General features: G+C 42.5%; 1 protein-coding gene across 1 annotated transcript in view; it reads right to left on the reverse strand.

Moving 5' to 3' along the window:
• The window catches only part of tbc1d2b (TBC1 domain family, member 2B), a 28,367-nt gene extending 16,345 nt beyond the window's left edge, over nt 1-12,022 (reverse strand). The window contains exons 1-5 of the mRNA XM_042110570.1: nt 11,633-12,022; nt 7,559-7,712; nt 3,932-4,106; nt 1,328-1,509; nt 600-826 (exon numbers count right to left, since the gene is read on the reverse strand). Of these exons, the coding sequence (XP_041966504.1) occupies nt 600-826; nt 1,328-1,509; nt 3,932-4,106; nt 7,559-7,712; nt 11,633-11,968 (1,074 nt within the window). The 5' untranslated portion in view covers nt 11,969-12,022. The remainder of the gene's footprint in view (nt 1-599; nt 827-1,327; nt 1,510-3,931; nt 4,107-7,558; nt 7,713-11,632) is intronic.
• Nucleotides 12,023-14,001: the final 1,979 nt, after the last annotated feature.

Below are 14,001 nucleotides of genomic sequence, written 5' to 3' on the forward strand. Positions count from 1 at the left end.
TTTACTCACATCACCTTCATACGAGACTAACTGGTCCACCACTGGGCTAGCGTTTACTCACATCACCTTCATACGAGACTAACTGGAGGATAGTGTTGTGAATTAGCTTCAGCTAAAAACACTATGATACATACATCAGATGACGGTTTAAGCTTATATTTGTTTTTTGTATCTGTGCCTACCTAAATAAACTTTAATAATAGCTAGCATAAAAGTTCTATAATTTCTCCAATTCTCCTAAAAGACCTGAGCCCGAGTTTTAAGATCAGGAGTTCATACTACCTACTTGGAGAGCATGTTGGTTCATTGGAGCGTTAACCTATGATAGCGTTACTGCTGCAGTTGTTCTCTATTTTAAAGACCAGTAGAGCATGATTACTTTCTGTCTGGTTTTAAACCTAGGAGAGCATAATTCTGTTTGCCTTTCATACTTGGTACTTCTCGATGTGTTGAGTTCCTCCAACACGTCATGTCTGATTCTTGGACGTTTGCCCATGATGGTCTAACTGGTATGGCATGGAAAGCATGTCCCAGTTCAAACACCAGGAGAATGTTTAGTGTCCGCTCCGTTTAGAGACCTGGGGAGCATGTTTGCTTACCTTCTGGCCAGCGAGCTCCTCGTTGAGGCGCGTCTGCTCCTCCTGCATGCGCGAGAGCTCCTCCTGCTGGTTGTGGAGGCGCAGCTGCAGCTCCGAGCTCTTGCTGCCGTTGCACTCCACCGGAGATGACTCACCGCTGCGGGTAGACCGGGCCCCTCCCAGGAAGGGACGCTTCGGACGCCCCGTGCTCCGCCCGAAGTCAAACGTGAACGCCGAGCCAATGGAATCTAAGGGCAGGATATGGTAAAGCGGTCATGATTATGGACACATCATGGGAGAAAGGACTTTGCAGAAATTCATCTCCCAAGCATGTATGCCATCTGTGCACTGGTTTTCTAAAAGGGAACCTTCTTTCAACCCAAACTTTCAGTAGGGCCAAAAAACGATGAGCATTGGTGCAGTATTGAGCGAACACGCTAATACCAGTAATCGCTAAGCAGACGTACAATACAAGTCAGTCGTGACACAATAACACCATGGCACTGTTAAACTAGTGTAACAAGCCTCTAAAAATATTAACAATATTAAAAGGTAGGAATATATACTAGCTAACTGTGAATACAATATCCTTGTCTAAAAACACACAGAAACATGAGGGCATCAACACCATCATGAGTGGGTAGTGTTGAACTGGCCGCCAACTACGGGGACAGCTAGCTGTGTGTTATCAGACTGACTATAATCAGCCATCTGTGTCCATCTGTGGTGAGTGGGAGAGGAGCCCTCACGTCTGTGGATGTGTGAAGGGCTCTCCCGGCGGGGGTGCTCCGTCTGGGGCTTGTGTGGCTCGGGGAGGTCCTTGGTTGGTAATGGGTGTTCCAACATTTCCCAGTCCTCGCTGGAGGCCGTATAGAAGACGCTCCGCCTGTTCTCACTGCCCCGGCCAGCACGCAGGTGGGACATGGAGTTCCTGAGAGAGGAGGAAATGAGGTTAGGGGTCTATAAGGGAGAGGAGGTCAGGTGTATGAGGAGGATTGATGGGGAATGAAGGTCTAAAAGTGCAATGGCATCCGAGGGTTAAATGCTTTAGTTTTACAAAATAAACCCTCCCTTCCCCCCTGTTGGTTCAGTGCAAGGGTGGGATATAAAAAAATCATATCGGAGGTTTAATTTCTGCATCTAAGATGGTTAGAGTGCTTCAATTACATCAGCAAACATCTCACACCTTCTGCATTCACTTTCTTCACCCACTAAACCATATGGAGCGCCTAGACAGGTAATGATTCCGGTTCAGATCTCACCCATTTTGTCTCAAGCACAATAAGGTGTTGTGCTTCATGCATGTGCTGATGGTCTGCGGGTGTAGGCAGACAGACTCAGCGTCATCTTCTCTGATAAAGACTCCTTTATTACTGCATAACACTACCGTACTACCGTTCAACGGACCAACCACCAATCTCACCCCGTCTGGTCTGTGGCTTCCCGGCAGGTTTGACAGGAAACTTCAGGATTATATTCTCGTTCCTGACAAACCCCTGCAGTTTCCAGTCAAGGCCACTCTCTAGACACTGCCTCTGTGATGACCCAGAGTGAAGACATAGAGCAGAGAGACTAGGCTATTGTTTCCTCACTCCCGTGCAACGGTGACCTCGGCAGCACTGGAGACATTGTATATATTGGCACTGTGATCTGAGAACCTCACACTGAGAGAAACAGAGGAAAGGATATACTGTTTTTAAAATAACAAAAAAATTAGCAGTAAGACACCTGGAAGCAAAGATACCAAAACAGGAAGAAGGCCATCGATATTCTTAAGACTGAGAAGTCAAGTCACTGTGCTGCATTATGGCAAGCCCTTCATACCTCATTTCACATGTGGTTTACATTTTGCTCGTTCTGGCAGATTTCACAAAGATGCACAGACAGGCATATCTGCACCACATTCATCACCCATTTCTCACACCTAATTATAACGGTGGTGTCGGTGTAACAGCATATGTGGGTCTTTCCGTGTCAAATCGAAGAGAATTAAATGGCTGCCATACCGTTTCAAATTTTGTGTACATAATGTTAAGGTCTCAAACCTAAACCTCTGCCATCCTACAAAGTGTGGACTGGCTATGAATAATACTTTTCAAAATGTTTTGTCCAAACATTGCTTCCCAGACAAAGTGTTTTAGTACTATCAAGGGCAGAAGAAATGCCAAGACATAGGATATGAACACAAATATTTCACAGGCCTTGGTTTTGAGACCGATTCATGATATAGACATGGTTTGAACAAAATCTGAGACAACCTTATCTAATATGATTCAAAATGACCCATGTACAATATCTCTTCAGTGGACAGTGGATTGTCATTGTCCTAGATACAATGGTTTTCTATAGGAAAGTAATCAATATAAATTTGATATATGACTGGCATTTTCTGTCTCCTTCTCTCTCCCTTTCTCCACTATATTTGTTTTGCTGAGCTCAAACCCAGGCTTCAGCCCTTGGCATTCTCAAGGATTAGATCATTGTTTCTGCACAACGTGTCTAATTCTTGTCAGCGGCAGCCTGAGAGGCTCCTAACATACTCCACACACTGCTCTTCCTATCCGTACACACACTGGCTCACAAGTGAACAGGAACACTCCACACAGACTCCTCTCTCTCCAAACTGACACACACACACACACACACACTCTCTCTCTCACTATCTCGCTTTCCTAACAGGGGTACACTCGTCTCTTATTCCTGACCATACTGAATCACACAAGCAGTGCTCTTCTCTCTTCACAGGGCTACATTTCACATATGCACTCACAAGCATGCACACTGACACACACACACACACAAGCACTGAACAGCAACCCACTCCTCTCTTAATGAGTACACGCATGCACACTGACACGCACAAGAACCGATAACACTCCACACGTGCACTCTCTATTCTCTTCTCTGAGCGGACGGCACGTACACATGCACACTGAACCACACACACAGACGCAAACATACACACACACACACACACACAAGCAGTGCAAAATAAACAACAACAACAACAACAATAACAAGCGGAACCACAACAGAAAGGAGATGGGGAAGAGAAGAGACCCATCCAGCCAGTTCTACAGGCTGGACCTCCATAAGGCCTGTAAGTGCACCTCTTACTAACGACTCCACAGTAAACACTTCCCCTCTGGCCTATGGCCACACTTCCTCCCCCTCCACCCTGATGAGACTGCAACTTTCCTCCTCCTCCGTCTCTTACAGTAAAACTTAAACCATGAGAGAAACTGCTGCTGTTTTTCTTTTACAACCGCCAAGAGCAGCCGATTTCACCAGCTGTGGCTACTGAGCCCGGCATTGCTCCACTAGAATTCCACAGATCTGGCTGCCCATCTCACCTGAGCTCAGAGCCCCAGTTCTTCAGAGAGTTCAGCGCTGGGGTGAGGGGCGCCGTGGGTTGCCGTGCCGACTGGACGCCCACCAGGCCGTTGGTGTCCGTTTCCACGGCAAAGTCGTTCCGCACGCTCTCCATGCTCTCGGTGGGCTTCTCACCCAGCACAGCAGCAGTGGCGCCTGTGGGGTCGACACACACATGCACATGAAAACACACACCCACACATTACACAACACACAAAAACACACAGAATCACATATGGTATCAGACACAAAATCTATTTTTCTTTCTATCACTGACATAAACACACAGGGAGCACACATTAAAACACACACATTTCTTTTCTTTACAGATGTTTATGTCCTCCTGGCTTGACACACTAGCAAGTACTGAGCAGGCCAAAGGATAAACAGCCAACTTTACAGGGGATTCTGGGATATGACCTGAGTCAATGTGCCCAGACAGAGCTGGGGGTTTTAGGTTGATAAGCTGTGGGTTGAAACTATTTGAGATAGGTCCTCCCGGGAAATAACCATGTGTCTATCATCATCCCTGTGAACTAGGACACTTTAGGAACGGCCCCGGTCTGACCACTGAAACCACAGCAATATTCAGTATGCTGCTGCTGACTATAGATTACTGGAGGCCCAGTTTGGCTTCAAAAACCCCAAAAAACTCACACTCACAGTACCAACAATACCGAAACACATACAAGCACAAACTAAAAGGATAGACACAACATAAATTCACACTTTTTAAAGAGGCGTTTTCTTACTGCTCATTCACAGTATCTATAAACACATAGGCAAAATGCTGTGATATCACACAGACCTCTGCACAAATATAAAAGTCTTTGCCCGACATAATACAGTATTACAACCAAACTCAATATTGCTTCATGCTCTGGGGACTGATACTGGACTATGAACTGGTGTGTCCACATACAGACTATGACCTCAGAGTGCTTTTGCAGGCAGCCTCTATTCTACAGCCTTTCCCCAGGCCATCCTGCAGGCCCAAAAATTAGAGGGGGAGGGGAAAAAAAGAAAGACAAAAAACAAGAGCGAAGGTGAAGTGTCTAAACTGGGTTTGGGCTGCTTTTAATGCTCGAGTCTGCCCAGGTTTAAATGAGAAGCAAATGTGACCTGGCAGGAGAGAGTGGTGGATGTGTGGGTCACCACTGACACGGTCACACTAACAACAAAAAAGTGACATTTACAAAAAGTTACAATGAACTACTCACTCAGCAAAAAACACATATTTTGAAATGAACACAGCAAAAACATGCCTTAAGAATTAATTCAGGATGGCATGTTTATCCACAAAGTTTAAGTAGAAGATACTGCATGTCTAATGTAAAACATGACACTCACATTTACTTCAAAGACATGGATAAAAATCCCAACCTTGAGCTAAACACTTACCACATCAGCAAAAGCATAGGCCAAAATGACTCAGATGTTCGACCAGATGGTAAAAACATGAGTCTCTCCAGAGCTTGAGACTGCTAACATTCAGTCTAATTAGCTGAACTGTTCAAAATGCCTACCTCATGTCCTAGCCTGACGCTAGAGCACCTAAAGCCATCAAGTCTAAACATCTGGGTTATTTCCCACAGCCAGTAATGTAGCCAGAGTTCCTTCAATTTATGAACGCACTACAGCACAGTAGAAATGAGTAAAGAGGAGCCTGTTCAGAATGTGATGTTGGCTTCCGGTAAGTTCCGTTCTAATTGTGTAAATATCACTCGTCTTGCCTTTGACAGGAATGTGCAAACAGAGCTGCTAATTGGCCGTGTTTATAATGAACCCATCGCTCACTGACAAACATGATTAAATGGAAATGAATAAATGGAAAGAAAAGTGCAAACATTCTAGGCCAGGTGCACTTCTGTAGTGTTGTGGAAAAGTGGGTATTTGTTTTCAAGGATTTAAATGATCTGGATGGAGCAACACAAAATATCCATTTTAGCTTGCTAAGACAAACTAACAATCAAGTTTTTTCAGCTAAGACAGCACATGATATCTTCACAAGGGTGAAGTTCCCCCCTGGGAAAGACTCTCGGTCACAGGGGGCTTTCGCACCTGTGATAACTCATGTGGCCTGTGACACAGATCCCCTGGTTGGCCTAAGGGGAACCGAAAGAACCTCATGGATCGCTGCTTCTCAGGTAGAAAGTGGAGCCGATGAGGAAGTGTCCACACATAAATAGCCTCGTACTCGTACTGTGCGGTCTTATCACACTTTCAGGGCTGCCAGAGAAACAGTTCTGCTGATAATGCCCATCCATGCAGGATTGTATAACATTAAAAGATGTGGGACACTGGTCGACACCTCTGTAAAGTGCTCGCAGTGTTTCACTTACTCAGGACCATAGTTGTTTGATAAAGGTGTTAACTAGCAGTGCATATCAGTAGAACTGATAGCTTTTGCCAAGTCAAACATTGGTAATGTTGCCAAAGTGTTTTTGTTTGCTTTGAGTTTGATGGGAGCAGACGCAAACAAACTGAGAAGGTAGTTCTTGGTGAACATACATGGATGATGTTCCAGGAAAACACATTCAAATTGAACGTTTGTCTTTGTTCACCAAATACTGATCACTGTGTTTATCAGTCTTTGTTCACTGTGCTAATCAAATCTAGCTAATTGGAACCATTTGGAATGCTTACACACAAACACTGAAATTAGTTCAAAGTTCAACGAAAACAAATTTAAATCAAACTTTCGTCTTTGATCACCAAATTTGGTTTCTGGACACCCATTTGGTGTGGTCACCAGACTTCTCATATAAAAAAAAAAAAAAACAGTTTCATTTGGTCACTGGTTATTACGGTTTTCCTCTTACGTTGTAATAGTACATGGCATAATTATTCTTCTATCAGAATCTCTGAGCAACATTTCCTGAGGCCATAAATACTGCAAGAAATTAGCTGATTTCTGACAGTACTAGTACCTCCATTCAGATCACATACAGTGGATCTAAACACTCGACATCTGGATTTACAATTATTTCCATTTCCATCAACTAGTTTACAAAACAATCTGACAAGACAGTGAAGAGAGTGGGTGAATTCCCTTATGAAATGAAGCCGGTGTTGAGCGAAGCTTTACTGTGGACAGAACCGATACAGTTACACATATATTGAGTGTTTGCAAGACATAAGATCTGTAGCTGACAAAAGCGTCTAATAGCCAGGAGGACTGGAACCGAGACAGGGATATTTGATTTAGATAGATAGATAGATACTTTATTGATCCCCAGGGGAAATTCAAGATTTCAAGATTTGAGAGAGCAGTGACAGGGCAGTAAAGCTGGCACTGAGTAATCCGCATTTGGGAAGTTGCCAGACAACTGGTTGACAAACCACCTCCTTTGGCATATAAAGCAAGGCCATGAAAGACAATTGATCTCTGTTCGGAAATCCATCTCCATGTTAAAGCACAAAGGATACTTTTTGCCCTAAAATCAATCATGACATGCATTGTCTAAGTGCATATGTTCACTAGAAACTAAGCCTTTTCATGACAGGAGCAGCTACATGCTTTAAGTCACTACACCAGATCCCTGCCTTGTAGCCTAGGGGGAGAAAGGAGGAGGAGGAGGAGGAGGAGGAGGAGGAGGTGAGCGTACCTGCGTCTTTGGCCACCAGGCCGGTGAGGGGGTAGAGGGTGGTGGGGGAACTCCAGTTGTCCCTGGTGATGCCGGCTCCGCGAGTGTTGCAGAAGTCCCAGCGTTTCTGCTGCAGCTGCTGGAGCCAGTACTGCATCACCTGCTTATTGGGAGCCTGTAGGGGACAAGGGACTCAGTGTTGGCACTTGTCCTCATGGGCCAGACACATTCAACTCAATGTGACAGCACTGGCACCAGTCATAGGTCACACATTATTTAACCAGGAAAATTTTAGAAAAAGTACCTGATCGTCAAAGTAGCTCCACTTGGTACTTGGTGATGTCACTATCAACAACTCTTAAAGGAACCATATGTAAGATTGTGGCCAAAACTGGTACTGCAATCACTTTCAAATTACTGTAGAGCGGTGTATCCCCTCCCCCTCCCCCCTGACTCGAGGTTGCCAACCCACATGCCGAAAGACTACTGACTTTGTTATTAGTAGATAGGTGGAGAGTGGCGCATCAGGCCAAAACACAACATGACATGACAAAACACAACATCAACATCAGTTGAGGGCTGCAACTTCACTTTAAAAATGACAATATCCTGGCCAGTCTACTATTGTCAGTGATATAAGTATTTGAAATGAACATGATTTCTTAATGTCTAGTGACATATCAGGGCCATTTTATGATTAATTGAAATACATTTCTTACATACGGTTCCTTTAAAGACTTTTGTGTGAATTTGCCCACTCTCTTACTGAAGTCACATACACATTTAACTCCATAGCAATGCTGTGACAGCACTGGACAGCCGTCACACACACATTTAAGCCACACTTATAACATGACCATGTTGGGTCACACGTTTGCTTCACTATTGGATCCATAGTGTTTAGGTCCCAAAACGAACACTTGTGAAATATGTAGGTTCAATTCCAATGTTTTAATTTATTTTTTGCCCTTGATTTTGCACTCTAAACATGCCTTATCTTGGAAGACATGTTTGGGCATCAATATCATTTTTTTTTAAAGGAAGAGTAAAAAGGAGTATTGCTATCCCAACCAAACTTTGTATAATAGAACACAAAAGTGTTCTTAGGTTTCACCATTTGACCAAGTTTGTGCTGTATGCCATAGATTCGGAACATCATATCATATTTTCATATTTTGTAACCAATTGGCATCAATCCATGTTTTGTCTGCAAATGCAATACTTTATGTATGCCAATATTGCCAATATTGTAGGTTTCATAACAACATATTAACACATGAAGATATTATGGATCAAACAAGGTATGATGCATGTTTTGGTCATTTTCATGGAACTAAAAATGGTACGTGGGGTAGCTAGTAAGAACATGAAAATCTATGTGGGAATAGCTCGATGTTTATCTTTTAGTGCACAAGGTAACAATGCTGAACATTCAAAGATAAATACACATTGCCTACTTAATTACACTTTTATATCTATGTACAATAAATATCTACAGTACACTACATTCCTATGCCCCTGCTAGCTATCCCTTTGAAAATGAGAAACACAACCCTCCCTAATTTTATCCTGAATAAATATGCATGCCCATTATTTGTGGACACCAAAAATACTGGCACACAATATTTGGCATTAACACAATATTGTATAAGAAAAAATAATGACTGATATCAAATGGGTGCAAAAAATCCAGTTTAAGACCATCAATGTCATTCTATTGTATACTTTGTTTCTATTTGTCTAGGGGCTTACAGAAAATCAATGAGCATGCCGTAAAAACTTTTATTGATTTAGTCATACTGAGAAGATGTTTGTCTCCCATCCTACAAAGTTTGGACCAGCTATGGATAATACAATGCAGTAATAACCCTAACTTATTTGACACAGAATTACCCAATTCTAGACATCATCTCTCCAGCGTTTCATAATGGTCACTGATGAAACATTCTGCAACAAATATATAATAGGCTAACCATGATAACTAAGAGAGGGCGTGTTCAAAATAATAGTCGCTAGTCTATAACCATGCAACAATGATCGATGCAAAAACCCTGCTTTGCTGGAAATTCACCCCCAGATGAGTAAAAATAACACATCGGTATGCTACATACAAATCCCAGTGTATGACACAGATACAGCAACTGTGTGAGACATTTAGACAAAAAACACAGTCCATTAACTTCTCATACCCAGATTAGAAAAGACTATTTTGATATGCAACTCTTAGTCACTGGAAATAACCATTTCAAATAAAATTTCCCGGTTCTTTGAATGTGAAGGAAAGGATTGTTAGGAACTTAAATGTTGTGCAAGAAACACTGTGAAGGTGTGAAGGCCATCACACACACACACACACACACACACACAAATAACCTTGTTAGTAGAGTACAGTGTACTGAACTGTGGTTTATCAACATTTAGGAGGACACATTTTAATCGTAAGGGAAGATGGAAAAAAAACAGACAAAACATCTAAGAACTTCTCAGGCACCTGGATGAGGATGCACTTGATCACTTCTGCTAAAACTTCACATATGCCACTTCTCTGGGTTCCCAAGTCTCGCTATTCTAAACCCGAATCGTCCATTCCCCTTTCAGGACACAGTCAGGTGTGTGACCATCAACACACACACACACACACACACACACACACACACACACACACACACACACACACACACACACACACACACACACACACACTTCTTTCACTCTCACTTCCACCGGCGCACCCGTTTGGGTAAACGGGTGTAACACATTAACCATAGAGAAAGCTAGAGGCTTGGCAGCAAGGAGAGATACACAATTCTGGCAAATGGTTGGTTATATTTGAGCTCAGGACTCTGTATTAGCCCTGCAGTTTTTTTGAGCACACACAAACACAACGGACAGCTAGATCGCTATACGGAGATGCTGAAGTGAAGTTGACCAATGTGCATTGGACTAGAATCACACACTCAGTAACAGGCCACAGGTGGAGTTTTTCAGAACATGTCAAAATTGACAGCATGTGACATCACTGTTATCATGACAAAACACATCAAACATCACTGAAGACCTCCCCCACTCACTTCTGATGCTGCTGCTGACTGCCCCACTGCTGCTGTTCGACCAGAGACATAACATCAAACTCAGCATCGAACTCTCCAGCCTCCTCTCTCCTCCAATATGCACACTTAGGCTATCAACCTCCAAGGAAACGTACTCTACATGATTTTATCCACAAAATGTGACCAACAGATCACACCCAACTGTCATTGAAATGACAGGTACTTCTGCCTGGCCATAAGCCATACCTAAATATGGGATTGTTACCACCGGTTAACACCAGGTTACTCATCACCTACATTTAAAAGGGTTGCTACTGAATTTTAATTTAGTGTGAAAATGATTAGATAGGGACCTGCCTTTTCATATGCCAATCTTAAGCCTCTTTCAGTGGGAACCATGGCCAAAAATGTGCGTTATTCGTGTAAATAATCACACATATTTCTTCCCAGTGCCATTCGCTGATAGGTAAAAGGCCTATAGTAAACACAATCTTCATCTCAGTACATTCACGAAGAACTCTACACACGTCGATGAGTTGGATAGCTCTAACTAGCCTACATGACAACACACAAGGAAGAAACTCTTTGGAAGTTAGCCATTATTTAAGGGGATGTGAACTTGTAAACAATGACAAAAATACAAGTCGACATATTCTGTTGTCAACGCCCAACGTTAAGTAGGACAAATAGTTGTTATGATAACCTGTTAACGTTGGCACACAATTGAAAGGTCAACAATGCCAGATCAGTCTTCCCAAATTTAGTAAATTACTGTCTATATGAAGATGGGCGTTTCTTAATCACATGCGAGAACGTTGAGGGAAAGAGCATAACGTAGCAAAATCACGACATTTTCCAGACGTGATTTACAAGCTGCCTGCATGCCCTGAGACAGCCCTCTCAGAAATTATTATTTAGGATATTTTTGGACCAAATAACAGTTTGGCTGAACAACGATCATCAGTCTACATTATGCATGTCCATTAAGTATCACCGAATCTGATTACGTATTCTGTAATGCGTTGCTGACTGAGTTAAGGGTTACCTTGAGTAAAAACTCCTTCCCAGCGGTACGTATCTCGAACTGTCCCTCCTCTCCTTCCACATCATAGCTGAAGCATGCATCGGCTATTTCAATATGTCCGAGTGGGAGAGCGTCTTGAGGACTCTTGAAGAAATACAGATAGCATTTCCTCGGATCGTAGACAAACCATCGGGTCTTGAACCCTCTCAAGGGCCCCTTGCCTGCAAGTTTGTTCAAGTAGCCGCATAATTTGGGAGCCTCTTCTTTCGAGGCATCAAGCTCTGCCACATCAAGTGACTTCGCAGCCAAAACCCGTGAATTTCTGCTCGGATCGGCCTGACCACCATCCTCGTGCATCTTTCTCAGAACTTTCTTGCGAATCTTAAGCGGATGCAGAGACTTCTATCTCCATCCGCATGACTGGTCCCTCCTGCACTCGTGGTGTTGCAAGAGTTTATGGGAAATGTATTTGTTCAGGAGGGCGAACGCTACCACCCCGGCTACAACTGGAAAAAAGATATTTCAGTGATCATAAGTAATATAAATGGAATGCAGACCATTACAAAAACGCTATCCGGTTTTTCCATTTTCATATTTTCGTCAATCGAAATAATCCTATAATAAATTAGCCTAATTAATAGGTCGTTGATCAAAAGCTACAAAGTGTATGTTAGCCTAGTTGTTTAATTACAATTAGAGAAATAATGGCGAATGGGCAATTAGGAATAGTAGTAGGCTTTAAAAAAAAATAGACTAGAAATTGTTTATGAAAGTCATTGTTTTTCTAAACGTGACCACCAGAGGGAGCAACGTTACGACTTTTTTCAATCATCTTAGTGCCTGTGGTGGGAATTCGTGCTTCTAAAAAAGAGGCCCAATGGATGGATGCATGACTGCTACGTGCGTAGCCCACAGTGCTCCTTATCCATTCTTACTTAGAACGTTATTGGCTGTGCACTTTCAGAGACTAAATCAACCTGCAATCGTCATCTTGAAAAAGCAGATTAGGCCTATGATGTGATCCCATTCTTTGTAAACTGCATTATGCTTCACATAATTAAGCCTATTAATTACTTTGCACGTTTATGAAGGACTCGACTGAATGGACATTATATCTAATCTAGTCTACCAGTGGATTCCTGCAATTTCAGGGGGGAACCCTGAAGTTATAGTCAGGAAATCCGCAGAAGCAACGTGTAGGCTATTTAATTGGCCATGTCATGTACCTTCAAGGTCTGGGTGAAAGTGCTCTGAGTTTCTTGTTAAATGCTGTGTGACTTGTGTGTGCATGCTGTGTGGTAGGCCACACAAATCCTAATGTAAACATTTCTTCTCCTCAGAATCAGGGTGCTGTGATACAAATATTTAATACAAGAGTGGTTACAGCCACTTACCATAGCATCACAGGCTATAAAAGCCTATGTGAGAAGAACTAGTGTAGGGGCCTACACACACCCTTTTTCACTTCCCCCTCCACATTTATCAAATTCCTATGTAATTTCACAAATTTCAATTAATTTAGTATCAACTGAATTCAATCACACAAAAAACACACAAGCATACAGTAGCCTAGTGTTGCTCTTGTTCCTCCAAAACAGAACAAAACATTGCTTGATAGTTGCAGCATGTGTTGTTTGCAAGAGATGTTACACCTTTTCTGAGGGAAGCACTTTGGTTTCCTGAACCACAGCTGCAAAACATGATGACATTCTTTGCTCAGCGTATGGTATTGTACCTGTTCACTGTCTATTGGATGATAAACACAGTATATACCAGTAAGTCAGTTACATGCAGTTACGGCTGCGAAAGACTTAGTGAGCCTACACTATGAAAAGTCTCAATTTTCAATCAGTCTTTTTAAAAAACAAACAAAACAAATCCACAGAGATACTTTATGATAAATCTGAGATTGTGTATGATAAGTTCTAATGTTCCAGAGATACTTCAAGATGCCCTTTTAAAAGGTCACAGTATTTAAAGATGTCCCTGAAACTAATGACGGTTAAATTCTCTTCAGAGACAGTATGCTGCAAAAGGAAAAACAGGACAGGCAATATGTCTGGTCACAGCTTTTGTGTTTGTCTCTCTATTGCCTTAGATATTTGTTTGACTGTTAGAATTCTGTGGTGTGGTGAATAGTGTCTGGTCGACAGTGATCAGACATTCGGTCCTCTGACCTTTGGAAATGTCAACCGTTCTGGGCTAGACAGATCGCCCTATACAGTCTCTCAAATGAAAGATCACTCCACCTAGTCCTTGACACAAGCGGAACACTTCAGTTACACTCAAAGAAAGTTGTAACTGTAGTTTGCACAAGGTTAGAGAGATGATGAACAGGTACAAAGTAGCATACAATGAATTTCATATTGAACTTTTATTGAGTGCACGAC

This window comes from Alosa sapidissima, chromosome 11 (genome assembly GCF_018492685.1).
Source record: "Alosa sapidissima isolate fAloSap1 chromosome 11, fAloSap1.pri, whole genome shotgun sequence".
NCBI lineage: Eukaryota > Metazoa > Chordata > Actinopteri > Clupeiformes > Clupeidae > Alosa > Alosa sapidissima.